Genomic DNA, 25,938 nt, shown 5'->3' on the forward strand with positions numbered 1-25,938 from the left:
TCAACAGCGTTAATTTAGTTAGTTCGATTGCAGCCTCTTCAAAAGGATAGTGACAAAATCGGAAAAAGCCGGGAATTCCCACAAAATCGATAGCTATACCTTTAATCGACATACACGCTTAAGTGGCAATATTAAATCAACAGAGTCATCGACTATCGAAACATCACAACTAATCCTATTATATAACCATAAAATTTTGTGCGCGTTTTTTCGTCAGGTATATCGTATGTGAATGGATACGAACCTTTTAATATTAATTTCCCCAAGAGTGACGCTCATTAGAGAAAGTTCGTTTTTACACGTGTATAGTATATTGGATGCAGATATTTCGTGCACAGTAAAATTACAATTTAGCCAAAGAGGTTTTCTTTTGATTATAAAAGTTAGAGTATTATTTCACGTGTTTAAAAAATTAACAAAAAGTTTCAAAAAAAATAAAATAAAAAATCCCAAAAAACGTTCACAATCCACCTTAAAAGTTTATTTTGTAGAAAAAACGTGGAACAAAACAGTTGTTTTTGTGAACGTAGTTTTTATCGCTTGCTAAATGCACTCCACACAGGCATGTCAGATAAACAAAAAATCGGCCATCGGCGATTAAAGAATGGATAAACCTCAAAACACATCACACATTTTCTACGAATCAGAATCTCGAAACATTAACATCATATCGACAGAAAATGTTTTATATCATCGTATCGATACATAAAATAAGTTATTTTATTAACAAATTTTATTTCAGAGAAGATTATTTTTAAATCCTCAATGATCCTTATTACAATTAAATAGATATATTGCCCATATAGATATTGTCCATCGATTCTTCTGTATACGTCAGATATAATTCCCACTTCTATGATAGCAACGACGAAACAGGAAATTACTCGTCCCACTCACGATTTGCTGATATGATGCAACTACGTGATTGCGGATATGCGTCAATCGACAACATTTAATTTTTAAATATTATATCATATTGAACATGCTTTAACTATGCAAATTGCTCATTGCGTGCTCTGTAAATAATCTTGCGTTACATCTGTACACATTATCATACGTTATCGCAGTATTATAAATAAAAAAATAAGAATTTTCTTCATATTTTTAAAAATCTGTTGCTTCTTATATATCTTCTTCCTTACCTCATTTTTTATTTTTATTTTTTATTCGCTGTATTAGACCATAAAAACATAAAAATTCATATATTTAAAAAACAATTCCACAAGGAATTGAGATTACTAAAAGTCGAAATACACGGTCAATCTTCTATCTAAGTGTCTCTTGTAGAGCATCGTCAATACTCTGACCCTGACCACATACCGAAGCACCGGCCTATAAAACGGTCTCGGCGCGCCCATATAACCTTTTACAACGGCTGAATCTGGCATAGCATAAAGATTTTAATACTACTTTTCAGTAACGACGATAGTAAATCTAATCGATAATCAGCGTTTAACTGGAAATCGATTTCTCACACGCAAACAGATTAAGAATTATTAATGTTACGAATCTCATAATACAACAGCGACATAAAAAAATTGCATTTTATATTTCTAAATAAAAATTATTTCATTTAATTAACACAAATTTTGTTATAAAAATTTGCTATGTAAGCTGCAACTAATATAATTTAATCATTAAAGAAGATATATTATCTTCTTTCTTTTTTAAACTCAAATTGCATGATATATGTAATAATTTAATTAAAATGTATTGTTTTTATTCTATTTGTTCTAATTCTTTCATTCAACATTCGATACATTATAGTTGTTTTAATTATCACCACAAATGTAGTGACATATAAGAAATGAAGCCATCATAAAAGTGCGACAATAAACATATATGTTATTTATGTCTCTGCAATATTCGGGTAAACTGTAAAAATAGATTTTGTTAACAGTGAATATCGCCAACATGTTTCGCTTTTTACAGAAGTAATTTAACCGTGCGGAACCGCAGAAACAGACACTTTCTTAGTCAAGTGCTCAACTGAGAGGCAGCTCGGCGAAGACACGAAGGATGGATGAGAAAGGGAAAAAGATTCTATTCAAAAAGAGCGAGATACCGCAATAACCGCGCAATCTTGCTTTCTGCCATTCGGAATGCAAGCTTCGTTTCCGCTATAATATTGTAAATTACATCAGAAACATCTTTGGTTACATTCCAAAATCCAAATAGTTTGCAAGCTCAATAATAATGGTTGTGGCAAAATTGAATAAATCAGACTGTAAGAATTCTGTCTAAGGAGATATATATTTCTTCCTAATTCTCTAAGAATTATATTATCTCAACACTGTATTTGTTATTAAAAATATTAAGATTACTGAAATTAATCGACACAAAGTGCTCTCTGGAAATGAAATATTGCCAAATAAAAATATTACTCAATGTTATCCTAATATCAGTACATATCGTTACTATTACTAACGACAGCAAAAGTTAATATTTTACAAAGTAATATTTTAATATAAACTTATGAGTTATGAGACAATAATGTTTCGAACAATACTTTTCATTATTTTCTTAGCCTGCATCTATTAATATTATCTCATAAGTACGATCAACTTACGAAAATGTAATAAGATAGAATCGGCTGCTCTTACGTAAGTTAGAGTGGAATATGTATTCCGCATTCCACAGTGCAATCGCAAGATGATCCGCGTATATCATGTGCACGGGTAACGCGTAAACTAGTCTTTACAACATAGAAAAACCAGTTTCTTCCATGAGAATCGTTAAAGTACAACGTGTATTTGTATAAACTTTTTCTAATTACACATATAACTATTGATAATAATAAGATTTAGCATTAGTCGATCTGTTAACTTCTTAAAGAAAAAAATACATCTTTAAAATGTTAAAAATTAAGAAGATAAATTCTTCTTAAATAAATGTTGGCATCAGTCAAAGAATTGATTATGTTAAATTTTATTTAACACGGTGCATCGTTTTGTGTATCAAGCTTTGAGTTTAGTTAAAATGCAAAGTTTGCAATAGCTTGGCAACCGTAGCAATTTACAGAATAGTGGCTATATTTATAAGTCAATGCTTCGTAGCGGCACATGTGCAAAAAAAACATATGGTCAAAAAAGATATGGTCAAAATTAATATTGCAAAATATACTCTCTCCGAATAATATATATTTAATAATAAAGATCGCGATCACAATTACTTTATGTCGCTATAGTATCATGAGATTAGTTATTCGAAATGCACCATCCCAAGAAGCCTTGGGATGTCTGGGCAAACCTTGACCGCGCCATATAACAGGGTCGTTGGTATCGCAAGTGTTTATCCTGTCAGCCAGGGCACTAGAATAGAACCAGGCCGACTCATCGAAAGAGATCTGTTGCTGAGGAGGCAACCAACAATGAATAAATATAAATAGATGTCAGTGTATATAGTGCGAAATATACTGTTCGACAGTTCACCCGAAACACTGACTTTCATACGAGGACGAATGTAAGTAAGACTGGGACTAACTTCGAAGGGATTTGACGGAATTCAAAAACAACACTAAATTATTTAATCTCTAAAAACAGTAGAGAATATATAGCTCATAAAGTTTGATACAGAAATTATTTAAATATAGAGATATCTCTTTCTAAAACTAGTTTTTCTAAAACATAAGAATTGTATATTATCTCTGGAATGTGAACTTTGCGTCTTGAGCAACAAAATCTCAAAAGTGGGTCGCTGTTACGGTAATCCTTTAACACCGCGGATACAATCAAGACGAGAAGGGACAATGACATTGCAGCACCAAAAAAACGTACTCAGTTTCCATCTGTGTCAGGTCACTCCAAGGGAATCGGAAGAAATCTTTCAATTCCAACTAAAGAAACGCGGAGCTACTCGTTCCAATTATTCGGAGTCCTGAAGAAGATAACGGAAGAATCGACCGCATCATGTAGTCATTAAGTTCTCAACAATAGCCGACCACGGAGAGAAGCAATGCAGGCGCGGATAGCTATTATCGAGGAAGATGGCCGAGTAGCGGAGGTAAATAGATGAGAACAGTAACAACCGACGCTTCAGATCATCCGCGTTAAGTTCGAGCAACATGGAATGCACTAAGCCTTCCGGTTATGGACAATCATTGCATGCAACGAATGAAAATGCACGAGTGTAATAACACAGAAATAAAAATACATTTCCATAACACTACACAATATTAATAATTTTTTTATAAACATGATACCTAATATTTAATCAATGTTGCAAATCTAGCAATTTAACTGTTTTCTATTTTTCTATTTTTATTTTCGATTATTGCCGAGCCTCTCCTCCTCTCTCTCCTCTCCTTGTTCTTACACGTTACATTTTTATCACCCTAAAATTGTGTCATGTATGAATGATTACATATGTCGAAATTAAGAAAAAAGAGACACTTAAAATAATGATTTTATAATCTATCAGCAACCTATTTTCTATCACGTTTCTTCGCGGTTTCCATCAGCTATTCTACTCGGTTCTTGGGAGCTGTATACAACCGACCGATTATCCTGGAAACACCGATCTTACTTACCGCGGAAAAAGAGACGCGAGATGAAAAATGCATTCCTCGATGCAACTCGGTACCTTTTATGTCTAGCGAACGAATACCCCGCCGAAGGAACGAACGATGCAGCGCGGCGTGTCGGTACGCTTATTTTAGAAACATAATTTATGATAATAATAATTTATGACTTCGCAATTATATCGTCGACGTATATAACCGCAAAACTGACAGTATCCATGATAAATAAATAACATGCACTGAATTAAAACTTTTAGAGATAATATACATTCAAATATTCGAAAACATTTCATCTTGAGATAATTTACTGCTGTACATACAAAACGAACTGTATGTTTAGTTCAAAAAATTAAGAATTATTCAGTCAAATAAAAGATGAAATTTAAAAATTTTCCACTTTTTCTGTTACCTTAAAATTCAACGCAACTTAACATTTTATGCCAAGTTCTTGACGTAAATTGAGTAAATGTTACATGAAGTACTATACTTTTGCTACTTGTATAAAGATCTTATTTTTGACGAACATGTCACGAATTATTTAGTTCATATAATGTTTCTAAGATATATTTTTAAGAGTAAAAAATAATTTTAAAAAAATCATTTTTCTGTAACACAAATTGACAATAATTACAAATATATTGCAATATATTTTTCAGCGATTTCTCAGCTAAAATATAGTTTGCAATTAAATAAAAATAAAATTAAAAAATCTATTTACGAAATTGAGTTTTCTTTTAACTTGTTTATTTGTCACTTGTCGCACGGTATAACAAGTGTGTGATGTGGAATATAGGTTGCGGTAGCAAAACCGATTGTCTCGACGTGATATTGCGAATTAATGACAGTTTAAACCGGCCTTTCTGACGTCATAAAAAGTACATGCGATCGACACGACGACATGACGGGGACGTGCGATCGCGTTTAGATTAATTCCTTTTCCCTGGCGATCGTAATCGAGGCGAAAAATGGGAACAGTAACGGCCTAGAGGTAACGGCGTCACGGTTGAGCGAATAACGCATAGATCCGTTACTTTTACGGATGTCGCGCCTCGCCAAATCTGTCGAGTTTTCTAACACATTAAGCGAACGATGTCAATGATGCGTGTTGTCAAAATCAACGATATCATGCACGAATCTGAAGATAACAGTGTCACGAATTTGCAACGACCCAGATTATATCCAGCAATTTATTTAAATATTACAATATTCGTACTATTAGATATGCATCTGAATTTAAAAAATTTTCTTATTAGATAACATTATTTTAAAAACGAGAGATTTTAAAAAGTCAGCAAATAAGTTATTGACCTAAAAAGATATTACTCCAATAAGAAAGTAGTAAATATCTTCTCATTCAAGAAATATCTTTTCTATCAAAATGTAACAGCGATTTACCACCACTGAACTACTCAACAAGTTCTGTTGTAATTTTCTATCACCTTCAAAAAACATTATTACGCAAGCACGCATTTCTTGTCAAAATATGTAACTTGTTCCAACGAGAGCTACATCGAGAGACTGAAAAATGAATAAAACAAGGCAATTGATACACTATTATAAATCATCCTTGAATTGTTAGTATCTCTATGCTCACCCAAATACAAAACAATTCTATAACGTATCATGCGTTGGATTCATATAACGCCAGGGAAATACCATCTATCGTCGAGTATTTCTTAAACTTAAATAAGATATCTCGATAGAGAACCTTGCGATAGGACACAGTCACAGTACGTGACTGATTTATGGTTAGACGAATTGAATCGTAAGCGCGGTGCTGCCGGTGCTCTTTACAAAAAATATTGAGAAACTCGATAGCAAATAAATTTTAATTTTTTCAGTTTAACAAAAATGCTTTTACTGACTGTATATATATATAGATCGAGTATAGATACTTTGTGTGTCATAATCGTAAAAAAATCTTTGCAACAATATTAACATCGATATTTTTTTGCGAGGATGGAAACCAGTACAATTCGATACGACGCGAAAGTTCGATGAGTTATCGTGACACGCCGTCGCTTTTTACATTGTGTTAATGGACAACGCTCGTCCTCCCCTGGCGGACTAGTCGGGGATCACAATATAGGTTTTCCGCACGTATCACGAAAAAAAAGTAGGAGGCCGTCGCGACGCATCAGACAGGAGGGGAAACGTGTGGAGCAATAGCTTCGGCAAAAGATCGATTTGCCGTCTTATAAGAATAATCTGAGAAACCTATATGGTTTGAAAAAATGCGTAATTATTTTTCAGTCTAGAGTGTATGAACGAGATCAATGAAGAACTATTGTAACAGCTGAGTACTCCGATTTTGTAAATAGTGCCCCCATACAAAATTACATTTTTATTTATTAAGCTACGTACTGTATGAAAAATACTATAAAAATATAATTTGTCTCAAGCTAAATCCAGAGCAAAAGCAAACAAGCGTAAACAAACGCGAGTGAACAATTTGCTTCAATGTCAGTATTCTCAATGCATTCATTAAAGCAAATTGTTCATTCGCGTTTATTTGCTTAGACTGGATCCGGCTTTAACATTCGCGTTGCATATAATGCGGTAAAATTCACGCTTTTAGTCCACTGCTAAAGAAAATTGTTATTTAGAATTGTTATGTAAAAGCAATTAATTTTCAGGATGTACAATATAAATTACGGTTTACGTTATATTAATTAAATCTCTCTAAATGAAAATATGTATTTCTCACGACCGGATAATAATCAACCCATAATTCGCTATGTTACAGATCCGAACACGACCCCTTTAGGGCGTTAATTCCGACGGTGTCGCTGCCCGGAAATATTCTAGGCTCGCCTCTATGTCGTAATGAGTAATTAACGCGACATGTCCCGTTTCGCCCGCAAACGAGATGCCAGGGCAGAATTGAGTGAGAGAGAGAGAGAGAGAAAGAGAGAGAGAGAGAGAGAGAGAGAGAGAGAGAAAGAGCAAATATACACGCAGGATGCAATTACACACCTGCAACGCGTTCTGACGCCGGGCCGTATGTGTATATAAATGTTTATCCCCGTGAATTGCACTTTCTCACTTTCGACCCTGAGATTCGTCAGGATTATTTATGAACGTCTTGAAATTCCGGAAGAGAAAGATCGGTGCTCGTGTCCGGCATGCATGTTCGTCTATCCGACTGCTGTTTATCTTTAACCATGAAACATTTATCGGCGTCTACTATATACTGGCTGTTTACGGCATCGTCCTCCAGGCTACTTTGTAAGATCGTAAAGACTTTCGTACTATTTTTTGCAAATAATTCTCACGTTTGTAATATCGTAAAGCCATAAATTAAAAATATTGCGAATCTTTGCAAAAAAAGCTTTTTACTTTCCCCTTTTTAATATTTAATTTCATTAAATGTGAAAAACATGTTGACATGCATATTAATAGTTTTAATAAAAATATTATTGGGGCGATGGAATTATAACGGAAGTGAATAATTGTTTACATATAAAATTAATTTTATTGATATTAATCAGAAAATAATTTGCATATAAAGATTTACTTTTTCCTCGATTTAACCAAGCATATTTTATATTTTAACCGTCAAGCACTGTTAAAAGCAATTTACCTTTAATGTTAATTAAATAATGATCATTCATACTTTATTGCTTAAATCACTATGTTTGTACGCGGTCAGCATAAAATAAAAGCGCTAGTTACGGAAGAAAACTGTTACAATGGCAATTGAGAATTGCAACAATAATAACATTAATTCATATAGCGTGTTATTAAATGCTTTCTCTTATTCCGTTCGAGTCGCGTATCTTGCGAAAGCGTCGCGAATATATTTCTCGGACAATTGCGCCCTTGCAAAATGGAGCAGAAACTCGTTCGATCGTTTATTGGCAATCGAAGCTTCAATAAGTCTCCACACATTTCGTTTCCATTACTATAAAATGTAAACTACTGCTGATATGAATAAAATTGCTCACGTTTTTTTTTTATTTTTGCTTATATTTGAATATTTAACAATTTATATCACTGAAGTTTTAAGCAGTTTTAAATTTTAACGTTTAGGCGCAGATAAAAGCTTCGGAGCGCGTTGAACCCGTAGGCTCTTAATTAGGCAAGTTTTATTAGTAGAATTATTGCGTAGGCAGCGTATGCATTCTTTAGAATGATGCAATTCTCGAAGCAGTGTCTTCCTTGTAGAATACTCGAATTTACCAACCTCTAACACACTGGCAATCGATATCTTTGTATGAAATATTCATTGAAACAAAAAAGATATAACAACATTTTTGTGAAACTGTGAGTAATGCAGTTTCGAAAATAGAATCACGCAACTGGCATATCTGGTGCGACGACAGGATATCGAGTGGCGATTCGACAGGATATCTAATATCCCAGAACGCACGTGGCTTCTTCACTTCGATACACATGAAGAATTCGTAACGCAAATTGAAAAATATCATCAAAGTTTGAACGAATCAGTGAGTACGCACATCTTCCATTATGAAACGTATACGCTACACGTTTCAAAAAGATGATAATCTGAAGGGTCACTTTGTTAGGAAAGCTGTCACGTTCCTTAGAAAACTTAGGAATGCACCGCGCGTATGAAAGGAAAGTCTAGACATATTTCCCGAAGTCATTTAATATTATTTCCTCCCTCGCATTTTTTCTTATAAAGTAAATTGTAATTTAAAGATCAGAACGGAAAAATTTTACTGCAGATTATTAAGAGACATATACTCGTAAAAATGACGGAAAAGCAAACAGACCTCGAAATTTACGGTAACCAGGAAAACGGCAATTTGTTTCGCCAAAGCTGCGCGAGGAGTTCTGCCTTAGCCCATGTTAAATGATTGCAATTAAAGCGCGAGATAGAAAGAGGGTAAAGAAGAAAACGAAGAATAATTGGAAGAGAGAAGAAGAAAAGCAGTCGACCATTTATTTCCATGTTGCAGGAATCGCGTTTTATTCAATTTATTTAATCATCTTCCTAGTTGACCACGAGCAATTAAAAAAAAAAACAGTATTACTACTGGCAAATTTAAATTTCTAAATGTTTTTGTATACAAAATTTTCTTATATTATACGTAATACTGCGCATATAATTTTGCGTATTATAACATGATTGTATATTAAACTTTATATCCTTCTATTTTATGTAATGTTAGTTTAGAATTTTACTTAAAACAACACGTTTATCTTATTGTAAGTTACAAATTTACAAATTCTCAGTTTGTTATTTTCAACATGTATATATTGCACAGTTTCGCGCAATGATATTTATTACGCTAAATTGAATTAAATTAAAATTGATATCAAACTATCAAAAAATTCGTCGCGATCCATGAAAAGGAGTACAGTACCGAGCACAGTTCTGCCGCGCAGATTCATGTTTACTTGAATCAGATAAGGTAAACAACACAATAACGCGTTTGCTACTTGTGTTCCGTTGCCTGCGGAAGAACTGTCCTGTGCCTGCCAGCACATTTTATATCTTTCATTTCGTTCGCACGCAGTCCCTTGGTAATAGTTACATGCATGATTCTCCGTTAATCACGACGGTTTCTTCGAGCGGCAAATGACGTGAATGCTGATTCCTTTCCGTGCGAAAAACTACACTCTGTCGACATCGTATCAGCAATATGACTAACGACAACGTATATCTACTATCATTACGACAAAGTAATTCCAAGATCGGTCCGTAGCAATTTACCAAATAGACGATACAATTTAATCTTAAATCTAAATCATTTTGCGGCGATCTTCTCAACTTATGCAAATGCGAAAACACTTTATGTAACTCATGCTGCATTTGGTTGACGTGCTGTCATATTACAACAGAATTAACTTTTATAATAATTATATAAAGATAATTCGTGCATTAGATTACTCAATAACAAATAAAATATATACAATGTTTATCTTTTTATGATGAGATAATATATAATATCCGATAATATCAAACATGTATTGTTTTTAAACTAATTCTGTAGGTTTGTATTATAGCCTTTAAAATTTATAAGCGAAATGTAACCACCTCAAAAATAATACTTAGAACTCATATTTCTTTTTTTATCTCTTACTCACTGCCATATTACTTACTAGATGGCGAGCTAGATGGGTTATCGAGAAATACATTTCTGACATTTCTGAGTTGGTGTCTGACGTAATCGATGAATCAACAATAGCCAATGAATCGTACCAAGAAAACACAATAACATTAATTGAATTCCACATTACAAATAAATTGATTTTCTAATTAACTAGATATGTCATCAATTTTCACATTCTTTTAACCGCCAAAAAGTAACAATATGCTTTCACAAAATTTTCGTATTTGTATAAGTTAAGGCAAATGTCATAGAAAAATTTTAATTTAGAAGATAAACCACGATATCATCCTTTATAATTGCATTGGATAAACCAAGTTAAGTTTAAATTTTCGTAAATTACGAAAATTATTTAATTTTACAGAAAATTCACGTGTTCTCTCTCTCTCTCTCTCTCTCTCTCTCTCTCTCTCTCTCTCTCTTAAATATTTCTTTTACTTTTATTAATAATTTCAGTATTAAATAATATAATGTTCAATCTAGTTTCTTGCATGATTTGCTACGGATAGTATCACAAATGTGTTAAACTGTTATAAATATATATTTAAACAGATAATTTGCTAGACACAAGATATTAATATTAATCTACCACTATTTGATGAAAGAAACTTAATACCCGAATTTCTTGCGGCGCCTAAAAGACCCTTTCAAAAGTCGCGGGCGTGTTAAAATTAACCCTTTCGCTCCTGCAAATGGCTTAACGCTCACCTGACCCGCGTCGAGACGCCATCGTAAAAGCGACACACGCACGCACGCATGCATGCACGCCGTCGTTCTCCACAAAGACTTCACAAAGGGACGAGTAAGAACTCACCTTAACTCGGCTACAGAGAACCATAGAAAGGGTGCGCATGGCGTCGAGTAAAGTTTGCTACATTGACCTCGCGCACCGCTCTACACACTTCGATTTCACTTCGTATTACGTATTCGCTTTGATCACCACGCTCACACGTCCCGAATTGTGACTATTGTTATTATGGGAAAACGTTTCGACTTTGCCGATCCGCCTCGCGTCGAAAGCGATCCTCTAACAGTCTAACAGTAAATGGCGGGATAAATCTAGTCGCTGCTAATATGCTGTTAGTCTACGACGAGATTGTACGACGTTTGAACGATTGGATATTTAATATGAAAGACACTATAAATACCATACTCCCAGGAAATTATTTTTCGTTAAAAGCGCTCCGTCTATGTCAAAGCTAGCAGCCTGGTAGAAGATTAAAATTGACGATGTTTATAAAAGTATTTATAAAACATATGCACTCACACATTTCTGTATTTTTTTATAAATAAATAAAAGCTGTTAGAAAAACATTCTATGACTAAAATTTTTAATCAAATACTTAATTATGTCCGATTATGTCTATAACTTCTCTGTATCAACTTGTAACAACTTGACAATAATAAAGTATATAAAAATAAGCTACCTTTTAACTTTTTTTATATGCTTGTACATCTGCATAGAAATGAAAAAAATATAATATTGGGAGAACTTTATCTGTCGCGACAAAAATTGTCAAAGAAATAAGAAAAAGTAAGGTGCGGCTGGGGAAGAAAAAACACCTGTCTACGCTATAGAAATAGCTATGAATATATATCGATCCCTCCGATCCAGGTGATTCGATATAAAGAGTGGATGGAAAAATACGAGCATAGTGGTTATATTGCAAGCAGATGATCGATGCCGAATGTTGTCGAATATAGCCCCAAAGATAACCCTTTGCCATTAGCCAAATACGTTCGCAAAGAGATAATCACGCTTAATTTACAATATAGAAAAAATGTCTCTACCATAAAATGCGTAGCTAATCATGCTATGTCATATTATCATATATCATAAAATTATATGTGTATATATATATGTATATATGTATATGTGTGTAAATCTTGAAAATTAAAAGCGCAACGAGAGAAGTACAGAACATTCTTTAAAGAATATGTAATATTCATAAAATTCTTTTTTGAGAATGCCTATAAATAAATCTATTTTTAAACTACGGTGAGGCGACAAATAAAAAAATTACGTAGCTCTTTTATCGGGTATAAAGCTAAAAATCTAATCACACGCTATACCGTCGTACAACGATTTATATCGCTATAATTCTCCAGGTTTGATGTCGTGAACCACCCGTGTCGTCGTAAATTTCGTAACGCGAACGCAATAGCTCATTTATCGCGCACAGCGTTAGCGCATCGCGAAAAGGTGAGATGACAGGCTTTCGTAATGTCATGCATACTCGCCGACGATGGCACGTGGGAACCGCGCGCCTCTCTAACGCGAGAGCAAAGAGGAGCTAATTACACGGCGAGTTAAGTGCCGAGAGAGAAAGAGAAAGAGAGATAAGAAGAGTGAGAGGAAGGTGGGTAGAGGGACGAGAGGAAAGCTTATGAAGAAAGGTGAAAGATGATAAATCGAAAGGCGAGTGTCGTCGTCAGGTCATGTCGTCTCGCGTCGTTTTCGCTTTTCTTCGCGTCTCGACGCGAAACAGATGAGCTCATCGGCACAGAGAAGCTAGCTGATGGAATATCTCCCATTGATACCCACTACGTTTCACAGGCGCAACGTGTTCGTCGTTCTACGTAGAAATTTACGTTCCCTCCGACCAACAGCAGCCTTGACATTCCGCGAGAGAGACGTGGCTCGCGGCGTGGTTTGAGAGGGTCTTCTTTCGATGAGCGGATCATACGACGGTGACTGCATGCTTGTTAAGTCGCGAGATGTAACAAGTTTGACCTCGAGTGAAATTAAGATATAGAGCAAGAGATGAGTCGCGGTCGAAAATTAGTAACTTCTATTAGACGCATACAGAGAAGCCGAAGTTTATCTCGTATAACTGATGCAACAAACTTCTTTAGTATTTTCTTTCCACGGACGAGTGACTAATTTGAAATTATTTCTCACGATTATCTTATTTTGTAATTTTCGTTCTAATTTTCGTTACATATGTTTACGGTATTTACGATGTTCTTTTTTCGATTAATAAAACATTTCTGTTAATAATCTAATATCTTGAATTTGTAAAAAAGGTTTTTCGTTCTTAGTTTCTTATTTCAGTTTCACACAAATCGAACTAGGTGTCTACCAGGCACATGTGCCATGAAACATATATCACACGACATACTTCGCAGTTACTTTTCTCAACATGTCCAATGCCAGACGACTTTCAATCTCGGACGCAAACTTTTCCCTTAGCTTACTTCGGACGCTTTTCTGGATAAGATGTTATTTGTGCCGTACAGTTATACGCCCGCGGCGACTTTCTTGGCATACGAGACTGAAACCGACGTTAAAATATAGACCCGAGCATAGTAATATACGATGACTCCAAAAATTATTTCGGCAATATTTATATCGTTTTTTTATAAAGTAGTATAAAACCATTAGTCTTGAGTAAAGTTTTTAAACTGACAATTGATTACTTTTATACATATAATACAACAATTAAATCAAAGTTATATCACAGGCAGATATACTAACTTAAATCCTATAATCTTTGTTTAATCGTCGATATTAACAAATAAAAAGAGGCCAGAAGCAACTTGAAGGAGATGAATTTTGCTTAAACAACGAGCTTGTCGGCATGGAAAAGCTTGTCTGCCTCTGTATACTGCCTCTGCAAAATTAGACGATGAATCTTCTATGAGTCACAATTTCTTCTTGCCAGTGCAGCAACTACACGAGCGCCGAGACGTTACGCAAAGAACCGCCTATCGCGTAACTTGGAGAAGAAGAAAAAATGTGCGCGGCTGAATAATTAATTAACGAAGAAACGTGCCCGTATCTAAGATTTAGCGACTTTGAACTAACGGTAATATATACCGCATCTTTCTACGAGAAGGAAAACAATTTTATTTGCTTTTAAATGCTTCAATCTTGACTGGTATCAGAATTTTTATCTCGATGTCAGTATTATAAAAAAAAATAGTTTCTGACAGATTAGAAAAGGCCGCAGACAACTTGAAGAAGACGAATTTTACGTAAACAACGAACTCTTCGCATGGAGAAACTTGTGTACGGACAAAATTGAACGATGAATCTAAAAGTAAAATTGTAAAAAATACTTTCTCTGAGATTTTTACTTTCATGACGCTCACGATCCCATCAACTCTCTTCAATCTACCATTAATGAAGGTGTAAGTTATTAATGACACAGCACTTTGTTAAAAAAAATCAATTAATTGCAGGATAAAAGATATTTCTCTCCTTATTCGCGAGAGAGATAGTAAAAATTCAATAAAATGAATGCTAACGTTCCATGAATAGATAGGAGTGGCTGAGGAAAGACGCTCTCATTTCTGTAGAATAATTAACTAAGCGTTTCATTTGTCGTACGTTCATGGATTTATCGAGAAAATTCCTCTTGCGTTTTTCCCTTTGCTCGAAGAAAATTACACACTGAAGATGTAAAATGACTTGTATTATACCGAGTTTACACTATTTAAGTAAGACATAAGTCTTACATTTACCAAATATTACCAAGTGATCCCGTAGAGAATGTATAAGATTTACGTAAAGAATATTATTTGAATAAATAAACACCAATTGGAGAATGATAAATTCTATGCTAAGACATAAATATCTAATTATACAATAAGCGATAAAATCAAGTAGGTCACAGTGTAAAAGAAAAGTGAGAATTTAATACTTAAATACAAGCAGCTATTGTTTTATAACTTGTCACATAGAACATAGTGTATTTAATTTTTCGCGTAACTTAATAAATTTAATTTTTTATTAATGTATTGATTACTCATATTATTAATCTGTAGTATTTAAAACATTATCATATACATCTAATTTAATACAGTTGCAGATCTAATAGAATTGAAAATATGCTTTAGTAAACAATTTTAATGTAAATTTCACGAGAAATGGCACCCGGTGCTGTGTGTTTGAACAAGGATTTAGGGTTTCCTCCGAGACCTCTAAGACGCATCGCAGACATCGGATTACCGAACTTGGGCCTCTTGTTATCGTTGGAGAACCCTTCGCCACCAAAGTTCCGCTGTTCTTATCCGAGCCGATCAGCCAGTCGTCGACCGGCCAAGAGCGGCTCTCTACTCAATGAATGATTTCCGCGCAACGTTGCCACATTACGTCTGCATTCTGCACCCATTACAGCATCGGCAATGCTATCTCGCGTCTTTTTCTCCCGTTCGCCCGAGTATGGACAATTATACGCGTTGCGTAATGCATCTGACGCATTTATTGTTTCATGGCGTGCTAATTAAATAGTTTCATGATACAGCGACTCGAAGACCGGTTTCACCAATGCCGACTAATTTCGTTTGCAATTTAACTCGCCTTTCCTGCCTTTTTCTAGGTTCTGATATTAATTATAGTATGGAAAGAAAAATTTAGTCAATTGTTAAAGAGTAGAATTTAGCAACTATCAATTGAGATGAACGTTTACGCTGTCTCTACGAGCAATATTTATGGACGTTATTTCATAACACGTTCGGATAAAAGAACTAAAGACAAAAACCAACGTCTCGAAGTCGATTCTTTTCTGCGTAGTTACAGTCGTGTCGGTCGTATCTCGTATCGAATGTACGGGAATGATTGATCATCACACCGTGGTATGAGCACGTGATTCAGCTACAATGCAGTATAGGCGCGGTCGCCGTGATACTCGGTCGCGAGGCACGCAGCGATGCGCCTCGAGGAAATTCTCAGTAGAGAAGCAAAAAAGGTGAAAGGGCTTAGACGCGTCTCTGTCATACCGGAAAGACCGCGATTAAAATCTAGTCGAAGAAAAAAATGGCGAGATAATAATGAAATTTCTGTTGATTTCTATAAATTAAATTGTTCCTGTATTTGAATTAAAATATTAAATTGATTGATGATCTTATTACTCTATTTTTATCATTGAACCTATATTATATTATATTAGTACCTTTTATGTATATTAAGTTGTAAGGAGAAACTTTAGCTTCAGTTCTCGAAATGCAGTTATATATACTACGTTTTATGACTGATTGATAAACATAACATCGCCAAGAGAATGATCGATACTGATACTTTAGAAGATCGCGATATTTTACCACGGTTATCGGTTAATTATCTCGCCTAATGGACGAAGTAAATATTGATCTCGAAACCGTACGATAATATTTGATCTGACAGTTCCGACCGAGAAAAAATCACACACGTTTCTTATCGGCTGCAGTAATATCCGTACATAATAAGCTCATATTACGGATTGAGATATTAGGAGAGTCAAGGCAAAGATTTATCGCTGTTAGCTTCCTGCGTGATAAAAAATAAAAGTGCGAATTACATTGTGCAAACTTGGATTAGTAATAATAGAATAACGAAATCATTAGCGGAATCATTGTCTGTATACGATATTCTCTATATGCGTACATAACTTTCTGTATATGGTAATATTTTATTTACTGCAATAAATTAAGTATGTCAAGTATTAATTTTGTATATAAAATTATATATTCCTTTCAATCTGTTCTATTCCCTCTCTGATTTCCCGTGTTGTTCCCAAAGAGTTACAGACGCTACCTCCACGAGATAATAAGGGCGGTGCATTCGCGTACACGAGGAAGAGAAGAGAAAGGAAAAGCAGACTACCGGCGCCATACTGTAACGCCTCCCTTTGTCCCTTTTTACCCACAACGACCGACGACCTCGCGAGATACCGCGAGATACACGAGAAAGGGAGATAGGGAGGAGAACGCGGAGTTATACAGGAAAATTCTCGGGTATATAGAATGTTTAAGGAGGAACTATCTCATTGTTCAAGACCGATACTATCGCCCCTAGCAATATTGACCATTTCTACCTGAGACACCGTGTAGGTGGCCGATGCATCGCACGCACGCAGGCCACGCACGCTACGCACGCGAGGTTTGTTTACAAGGCGCGCCTCTCGTACTCGCTACCGGAGTTCCTTGACTCCGAATCCAAGTGAGACGGCAAAGTGGCTTTCCACCTTGCACACAACGCGCGCGTTTCTACCTCCGTCTTTCCTTTCGTCGTCCTTGCTGGACTGCCGCCCCCGCTTACTCTCCTCTCTTTCGCCTATATCTCCCGATATTACCTTCATCGAGTCGATTATCTCAATTCATTGCTATCTCAACATCGCGCCGACAAAAAGACGCCCCGGGACCACACGACTAACGACGGCGTCGACGCCCGCCGATTCTCAGCCCCGTCGCGTCGCGTCACTCGTAAATCACGCAACCGTCGACGGTGGAAACGAATCGCCGGCAATTATCGTCCGGGTAATCGAAACGCGGTGGCGGTCGACGCGCCTCGTCATCATCACCTGTTAACCCTCTCGGCGCCACAAACGCGACGATTCTTTACCTCTCTATCAGAATTTACATGTATAGGGTAAACTCGGGTAAGATGGCCATACGCAGGAAAGATGGCCAACTCATGTTCATTCGATGTTTCATGGTGAGCTAGATTGCTAGATTGAAAGAACATAGGTTGGCCATTTTTCTTCTATGGCCATCTTACCCGAGTTTACCCTAGGAGATTCTTTATTTATGCCATAGTACTCTCGTTAGTTTATTTGGACGCAAATGGTGCTATTGGTCGAAGTATAATAAAGGCAGACTTACGTAAGAATCGATCGAGTGACGTGAAACGATTAAATCCGCTTTGAAGTTCATTGAAAAGCGCGAACGCTCTGTATGGTTTTTGTGAACCTCATGTTTATGCTTCCATCCATTGATAAAATTGATCAGATCTTATAAATGTGATATGTATATCGAGAAAAAATTAAGCCGTTCAAAAATGTTATCAAAGATTTTTTTTAATTTTTCGGAAAGAAAATTACGTTTATTAAATTGTGATAAATTGTGATAAAACAACAGAATATGAGCATAATTTTAAAATAACCCGTTATTAAAGTGTAACTCATTTATAACGCAGTAATATTTAAATATATCGAAGTATGTGTTTGTTATAAAATATAAATCCGATATGGTGAAATGCTACCTGCATGCGATAATTATTTTCAATATCGTTGTTATAGGATAGAAACAAAACGTGGCATGCAGCAGACTCGACACCGTCATAGATAAATGAGAACGTTCACGCTGTACGGAGTGTACGGTAGAATGCCACGAAACCGGATCGACCGAGAAGAATACCTTGTTCGATTATCCGTGTTCAATCCATCTGACACATATACGAAACAACCAATGACAGAAACGCTCTCCGATATAATTACACTAATATCTCTTTACATCGCGCTATCGTTTGCAATAACAAGTTTCAAACACGGAAATCCTCATTAAATCTTGTTGCTAATAATAGTTGCTGGAAATAATAATAATAATAATCCTAGTAATACTTCCCTGAGATCATTTCTTTTCGAAGCGTCATGTCATTGTGACAAAAATAAAATACCTATACTTATCTACAAAGTCGATTATCACGTCAATTGCCACGTGACTCATCCTTTTGCATTATTAATATACCCGCGCGCACAGCACGAATGCGATTTTTCGTTGCAAATACCGTTAAATCAATCGATAAATCGATAATAATTAAATCGTTCACTAAACTCACCGATCACCGTGTTCGCCGCTACCTCCTTGGCGGCAGCCGCGGCTGCTGCTGGTCCATGCGCCAAAAAGTCACTCAAAGACAAAGACGACGCGATGATCTGTCGCTTCTCCTCGAAGTTAAGGTAATCCAGACTGTTGCTGCGCTGCGGCGCCGTCACGATCGTCACCGTTTTCGTCGTCGAGTGATGGTGATGATGATGGTGCTGCTGTTGATGATGCAGATTGCCATCCACAGCCAAACCGCCGCTCTTGTCATTGCCGCCGTTGTCGGTGGCGCCCGGGCTGGTGGGCACCAGGTAGACGCCACTTACGCGTATGGACATCGCGTTCGGGGCCCGATCCTTGCAGCGACCCCGTCTCTTCCGGCGCCACGGGCTGAGGATCGCTACGAAAGCCGGCAACGGAGCTACCGGGTGGTCCCTGTCAGCGTGGCGCGCATCCCGGTGTGCACCTGCTCGAGGGATCGGCGGCAGCGGCTCGCGTCGTCGTCGTTCACCACTTCTCGTTCGCGGCTCCACGGCTCGACGGTGAGATTCGCGCGGCTCCCACGTGCTCGAGCGCGATCCCGTGACAACGATAATGATCCCCGAGATACCTCGAGATTACGCGCGGTCGACTGTCGTCGTTGTCGACCAACTATCGGCGATTACTGATCCCTCCCGGGCGAGCGCACATCTGATCGTCCGCGTCGCGCAAAGAGGCGCCGATTGCTCCGAGAGATCTTTCAACTCTTCACTTGTAAACTTGCGTATACTTGAGTGTACAACGTGATCTCTCGAGCGTCGTTTAAGCGCGTGATTATATCACATGTATACGAATGACGCTCTCGTTATCGCCCGCTCGATTACAGACGTCGAGCTAATTATCTTGCACGCTCCAGATAGAAATTTCTTCTTGGTGCGGGAAGCAACTCGGTTATTCTATCGAGATTATGGCACGGTGCACCTTGACGGGATCCATCAGAGTAGACGAACGTACGAAAAGTCGTTTAAATCGAGACCGGCTTCATGGAGAGACGCTGGCTATTTACAACGGAATTCCTCGCGATTGGCACATACCATGGAAAATATCTCGTACGGAGAACCGCGAGAGCGACGTTGATGACTGAAGGAGAGTCGCGTCTCCGCGTCCCTGCGCATCAACGAATGAGGAAAAATTAACAGCCACTGCCCGATCTTTATGAATAGCGCGCATTGTGTTCGTTCGCGGGCAACCGACGATTATACAACAAGCAACGAGTTTGATCTTTTTTCAAAAATATATCGATGAAAATGACGTTAAAACGTATTTACATAAAGAGCCAAATTTTAACTTTGTTAAAATAAAATGAAATGACACAAATTTCATACTAATTTCCGCTAATATCCGAACGATTAAATTTATTATTAAATAATATTTATTAACCGGGGGCGGCGCGGCGTGTGTGAGAGCTCGATTTGTCACAATCAATTTATATATTACTCAGAAATGATTGAAGTAAATAAAAAAATTAATAAAGTAAATCAGGATCGACACGTCCCATGATTAATTCGCAAAAAAATCGTCCTTCCCTTTCATCCTTTTATCTCTAATATTCTTCAAATCGATCGAGTCCTTATCTCGCCCGAGAATTTTATGAGATGCGGCTCAAGGCCGAAGAAAATTTTCCGCGCGACGGAAATGAAAAGAATTTTCCGAGGCCCGTCTCATCCGGCGGTAGATTGAATCGTGCTGTTTCGCACTTCGCGGAGGATATCGAAACGGCTGCTTTCCGCGCGATATGAAACGCCGCTCATCGACATTTAATTACTTCGGCACGATTTCCGGACAGATTTATGAACGATAAAATTATTGCCAAGGACCGACCGACTGAGCGTTTTAATATGAAAACGCGATGAAACGCGATAATAACTTTATTCGGCGCATGTGTAAAAATAGGAATCGATTCGTCTTTTTAGCCACGCCGCTATTGTTTAAAAAGTTAACGTAAAACGTGTTTTCCCGTCGTATTTATCTTTAACCAACGTGCATTAAGATAGAGCGCAAATTTACACACGTCACTTCGCGAACACAAGATCCTTTTCACGCGAGCACGTCACATTATTACATTTAATTAATTAACCACGCCCCGATGCCCTCAATTTAAAAGATTGCTCGGCGCGGAAAAATAAGTCACTTGGATCGAGAAGAAAGGAATTTATCCTCCGCGTTCTCCTACGACATTCAACAGATTATTAAGCTCCGCTCTCTGTCAGTCCGCGGAGCAATTCTAACGAACGCGACCGGAAATTTCCACGGACAGGAACACTTCGCTGACCCTCACTGACCCTCGTGCGTCAGGCACACAACTGTCACTCGGCACAATCGCGCATTTTTTAACGGAACAATTTCCCGGAGCTGAGCGAAACGCGAAACGCGAAACACACGACGGAGTTCGGAGCGTCGCGTAAAGAAGCGTCCATTCACTGCTCGCACGACCGACTGACTAACCTCCAAGGACAGGACAGGCATCGTCCGCGATACGAGGGCGTGCTGTAACCGTCGTAGGCGTAAACAATTTTCCTCGCCTCGTGCTCTCACACACGTACGCGCACATACACATGCACAACGAATATAACGAAGCGAGCGAGCGAGCGAACGAAAGAATGGACACGCCGACGATAGGCGGGGGAGGGGGGACGCGGGTCGCGGAACTGCGCGCGAGATCGCGGTTACGTGCAATACGTACGTATTCTGGCGGTTGTCGGTAGACGACGATAACGACGACTCAGGCAGTGGAGGGCTCGTTTTCTCGGCAGGATTCGGGAAGGGCCGTCGAGGCGCCGCGAAGGCCCGACGTTATATCACAGAGAGCAGGCGTCGGCTCTCTCCTCCGTTGCTTCCACGAGACACCTGTCCGCGCCAGGCAGCGAGGCGAGGCGAGGCGAGACGAGGAGCGCAGGTGAGAGGAGAGTGAGACGGCGATAGAGAGGACGCAACGATCGTAAACACACGGGGAGCGGCGCGTAGTACTCCAAACTCCGTAGCACACGCGAACGTGGAACGTCGCCGTCACGCGGATGGGAAGGAAACGGTCGCGAGAGACGGAGAGAGCGGAGAGATGGCGACCGAGAGAGGGCACGGGAGATCCCGGCGATCTTCCTCGTCGGCGCCGACGACGCTGGAGTACACAACGCACTGTTCACGCACACTGACACACGGATACGTGCCGCACGGGCGACACGAACTCAACGGACGCCGCCGCCGCCGCCGCCGCTGCCTCTTCCTCCCGTTCGCGCGAGAGTGAAAGAGAAGGAGAGCGAGAGAGAGCGAGGGATATCGTTCGCGGCGGCGGAGAATCGCGACGAGACGGCCGTCGCGTCGGGCGGGACGGATTCGCGAACGGAATTAATTGCGAACGTCGCGCGGACAGGCAACGTGCGAGACAGGCGGCCGGAAACAACTGGGAACGACAGTCACGGCGACGACAACCACACCACGAAACACACACCGAGCGAGGCTCGCGAGTACTGAGGGCGGCCATGCGACCGAAGCGCCTTCTCGTGTACGAAACGACTGGCAGCGCGAGCACGAGACGGCACTAGCCGGACTCCGACTCCGGTCCGGAGTAACCGCCAGCCGGCTGACGCGCCGAGCGGAGCCGAGCGAAGCCGAGCCGCGCCGAGCCGAGCGAAGCCGAACCGCGCCGAGCCGAGCCGAGCCGAGCGGAGTACGGAGAAGGTCTACGGTGCGTTCGTTGTAACTTTCGCTCAATTAACGTGTTGCGCCGACTTGTCGTGCATTATACCTCGTCGTATCACACCCGGGGACGCTAACGATTAACGATCATGACTATGTGAAAAATTCGAACCAGGGCGGTCCTCGTCGTAATTTAAGCTGTACGAAACGCGAGCGTGGAAATTTTAGCTGTGCGTGCGCGCGGGTATTTGCGAATGACACTTTTCTAAATTGTATAACGTGACGAAAAAATAAATATATATCTAATAATAAAAAATAAATGTGAATAGGAATTATTTTAAGTATTTTTTATTAGCCCTGATCTCGTCTAATTTCCCGTAATCCTCCCATAATTCTCTTAACGTGACTCTTCTTTTGTTCTATCCTGGATCCTATTCTAGTCCTGGATTTTCTACCTGAGTATCACGATAGTTTCGCTTGGATACCTGAGACTGTAAATGTACGATCATCTCTTAGGTGGAATGCGCAGCCCTGGGGACTAGCTACTAGCTAGCTACTGATGCGTTAATACATAACTCAATGGCAGATTTTCCATTAGATACAACAGGGAGCATTAGACACGCCATAGATCCGCAAATTACGCTAAAAGCCTCGCACGTCGGACATCTGACACTTCAGATTTCCAATAAACATATCTATAATATATAATGTATATATCCCTTCAAAATTTTATTTTGCTTTATAGTCCCAACGTTATTTAAATTTTATATCGATTTAGAAGTTACAAGTGATTTTTCATTTCTACGTAAATCGATATATGATTACAGCTTTGATCTAGTTCATCATATGATTAGTAATGTGCGTACGGCTGTGATCTAATTTTTAAATTTCTTATCTTGCCTATCTGAACTCGATTATTACGACGACTGAATCATGTTTGCAATTATAAGCTATGATAAATGGCAAGCGAACGTTTATCAGGTGACTGTCAGTTTCACATGTTTTCTTTAATGCATCAAGTCACATACAAGCCCGGAGATCGCACATGTGAAAGTGACAATCGTGGGTGTGGCGAATATGAGACCAGTAGTGGAATGGAGAAACGTAAAAGGATGACGTAAATATTATAGTGTGTCCATCATAATTCAAACGACTGAAGACACAGCAATTTTTTTGCAAAATTATAATAAAGATAAATTCGAATGCATTATGTAACTTACGGACTGGGGATTGATAATCAGCTAGAAATTTTTCTAACTTTGAGATACATACCTGAAACAGAAATAAAATTTTATTTAGATCATAATTTGCGTGTTCTCCAATATTATTATTTCGCTATAAAAAAAATAAAGATAATTTCTGCGTTAATTAAATGTGTTTCTCAACATTTTTAGTTAACGCATCGTCAATCAGAGATAATGACAAACTAAAATTCCTGTAAAGGAAATTAGCTTACGTTTAAACAACTCGTGATTGGTACGTATGTTAAACTTAAAAAAATGAACGAGACAGCTATAGTCAGGAAGCAGTGAATCAAGAATAAGAGCACATATGTTGCATTGTTTATGACAGCGCGACTGTCGACAGATTAAGCAGATTTATCACGTTTATGGCAAGAGATCGCGCACTTTGCAGACCAAGCTGTATTTTCCAAGACTGTCACGGATTCAGACGAATGTTCAGAGACGATGGGCGGATGTGCCGAGGTGCGAACATCCGAAGTGGAAGACGGCGGATGCAGGATGACGATCGCCACCACGTGGTATTTCCGAGGCGTCTAGACTCGCTAATTTAAACTGACTCGCGAATCTCTAGACCGACATTTCGGCCCAGTCTCGCCGCTGTCACAACTAAGGCCTAAAATATGAGAAACATTTCGCCGTTTACGCGGGGAACGGACCGAGAGTCGTTCCTGAAGGTCGCCCGTTAGAAAGTATCCACCTTACATGACACACGAACGCGCGCCAATGATCTATCTATAGCTAGAAATATAATCTTTGCATAACTTGCACTCGACCTATGAATTTCTACATCGTTATAGCGTCGTGAATTATCAGATTATTATCGTGGAATTTTAAATGCGCGACGCATTACGCTGCACCGACAACATGTGCAACATTGAAACATCCTTCCCAGGAAACCGTCGCGTTTCTGCTATTAATTCATTATTTCCTGACGGAACACAGAATTTTTTAATTAATGCGTAATAATGCGAATAACAAATTACGCATTCGTATAAATAATCACAAAGTTCGAGGAAAGTAAAAATTCATGGATTTGCATTTAAATATGATATCGGGTTAGTTCCTGGTTTCATCTCATATCCGTAATACATCTCACGTAGCTACGAGAGATCGTGAACGTAAGCCTAATACAGGTTTAATTTACGTATATCACTAACGGTATATAAGACCTGCTTATTTAGACATTAGTAATTATACACGTTAGAAAGATTGCAGGGAACATTATGCGCCGTGGACGTCCTACCGCGACGTTATATAGGCAACTTTTTTTCTCGTCATGTTGTGCAACTTAATTTGCCGCACTTCTCTCTAAATTTCATCGTTGCATTACTTGCGTTATCATTTCTGAATAAATATATTACAGCTAAAAAGCTCACATAATGTTATAAACACATTGGCAAACCTGAATCGGATCTTTAAAAGTGAATGAAAATAACTCCAACTAAATTATATGAAATTCATCGGTTTGTTCATTAAGTACATCAATAGTCAATAGGTCAATATTGCGACGCAAAATATTGCATTGTACCTCAGTTCAGCGGTCAAAGAACCCTCGATCTCTTGCCAGCGCGACGGCAAAGGTTCGTTTGTAAAGTTAAAGCGAGCTATAAACTGTTCCCTGACCCGTCTCATCGATCGTAATAAATTAAGGTCAATCTACATATTCCTGAAAAATAGTATAATCTCTCGGCGAACGACTTTATTACGTCTGACTTTACTATTATCGAGTAAGTCCTTACTGGACGGAAAAGTTTTTGTACAAATTTTAAGATACAGTTATGTCGAGCGATACAAAAATCCTGATGCAAGAATTAAAAATATCGTGCATTAGTTATTAGTCATTAATGCCATTATTCACATTATACATAGCATACTACGTGAGCGAATTTCTTGCTTGAAA

The 25,938-nt window shown here is 38.3% G+C and overlaps 1 protein-coding gene across 13 annotated transcripts in view; it reads right to left on the reverse strand.

The window, feature by feature from the left end:
* LOC112459078 (phosphatase and actin regulator 1) overlaps window positions 1-25,938 on the reverse strand; it is a 210,325-nt gene that overhangs the window by 149,579 nt on the left and 34,808 nt on the right. For 6 of the 13 annotated variants that reach the window (XM_025022987.1, XM_025022984.1, XM_025022983.1 and 3 more), the window contains exon 1: window positions 19,139-20,268. The exons of 4 other annotated variants lie outside the window; for them this stretch is intronic. In XM_025022987.1, the coding sequence (XP_024878755.1) occupies window positions 19,139-19,460 (322 nt within the window). In that variant the 5' untranslated portion in view covers window positions 19,461-20,268. Of the gene's footprint in view, window positions 1-19,138; window positions 20,269-21,433; window positions 21,589-21,844; window positions 22,695-25,938 lie in introns of those variants that run through there. 3 more of the 13 variants (XM_025022978.1, XM_025022980.1, XM_025022979.1) reach the window with 3 other exon arrangements.

Source organism: Temnothorax curvispinosus, unplaced genomic scaffold (assembly GCF_003070985.1).
Source record: "Temnothorax curvispinosus isolate PA1 unplaced genomic scaffold, ASM307098v1 QBEX01009517.1, whole genome shotgun sequence".
In the NCBI taxonomy this organism is placed as follows: domain Eukaryota; kingdom Metazoa; phylum Arthropoda; class Insecta; order Hymenoptera; family Formicidae; genus Temnothorax; species Temnothorax curvispinosus.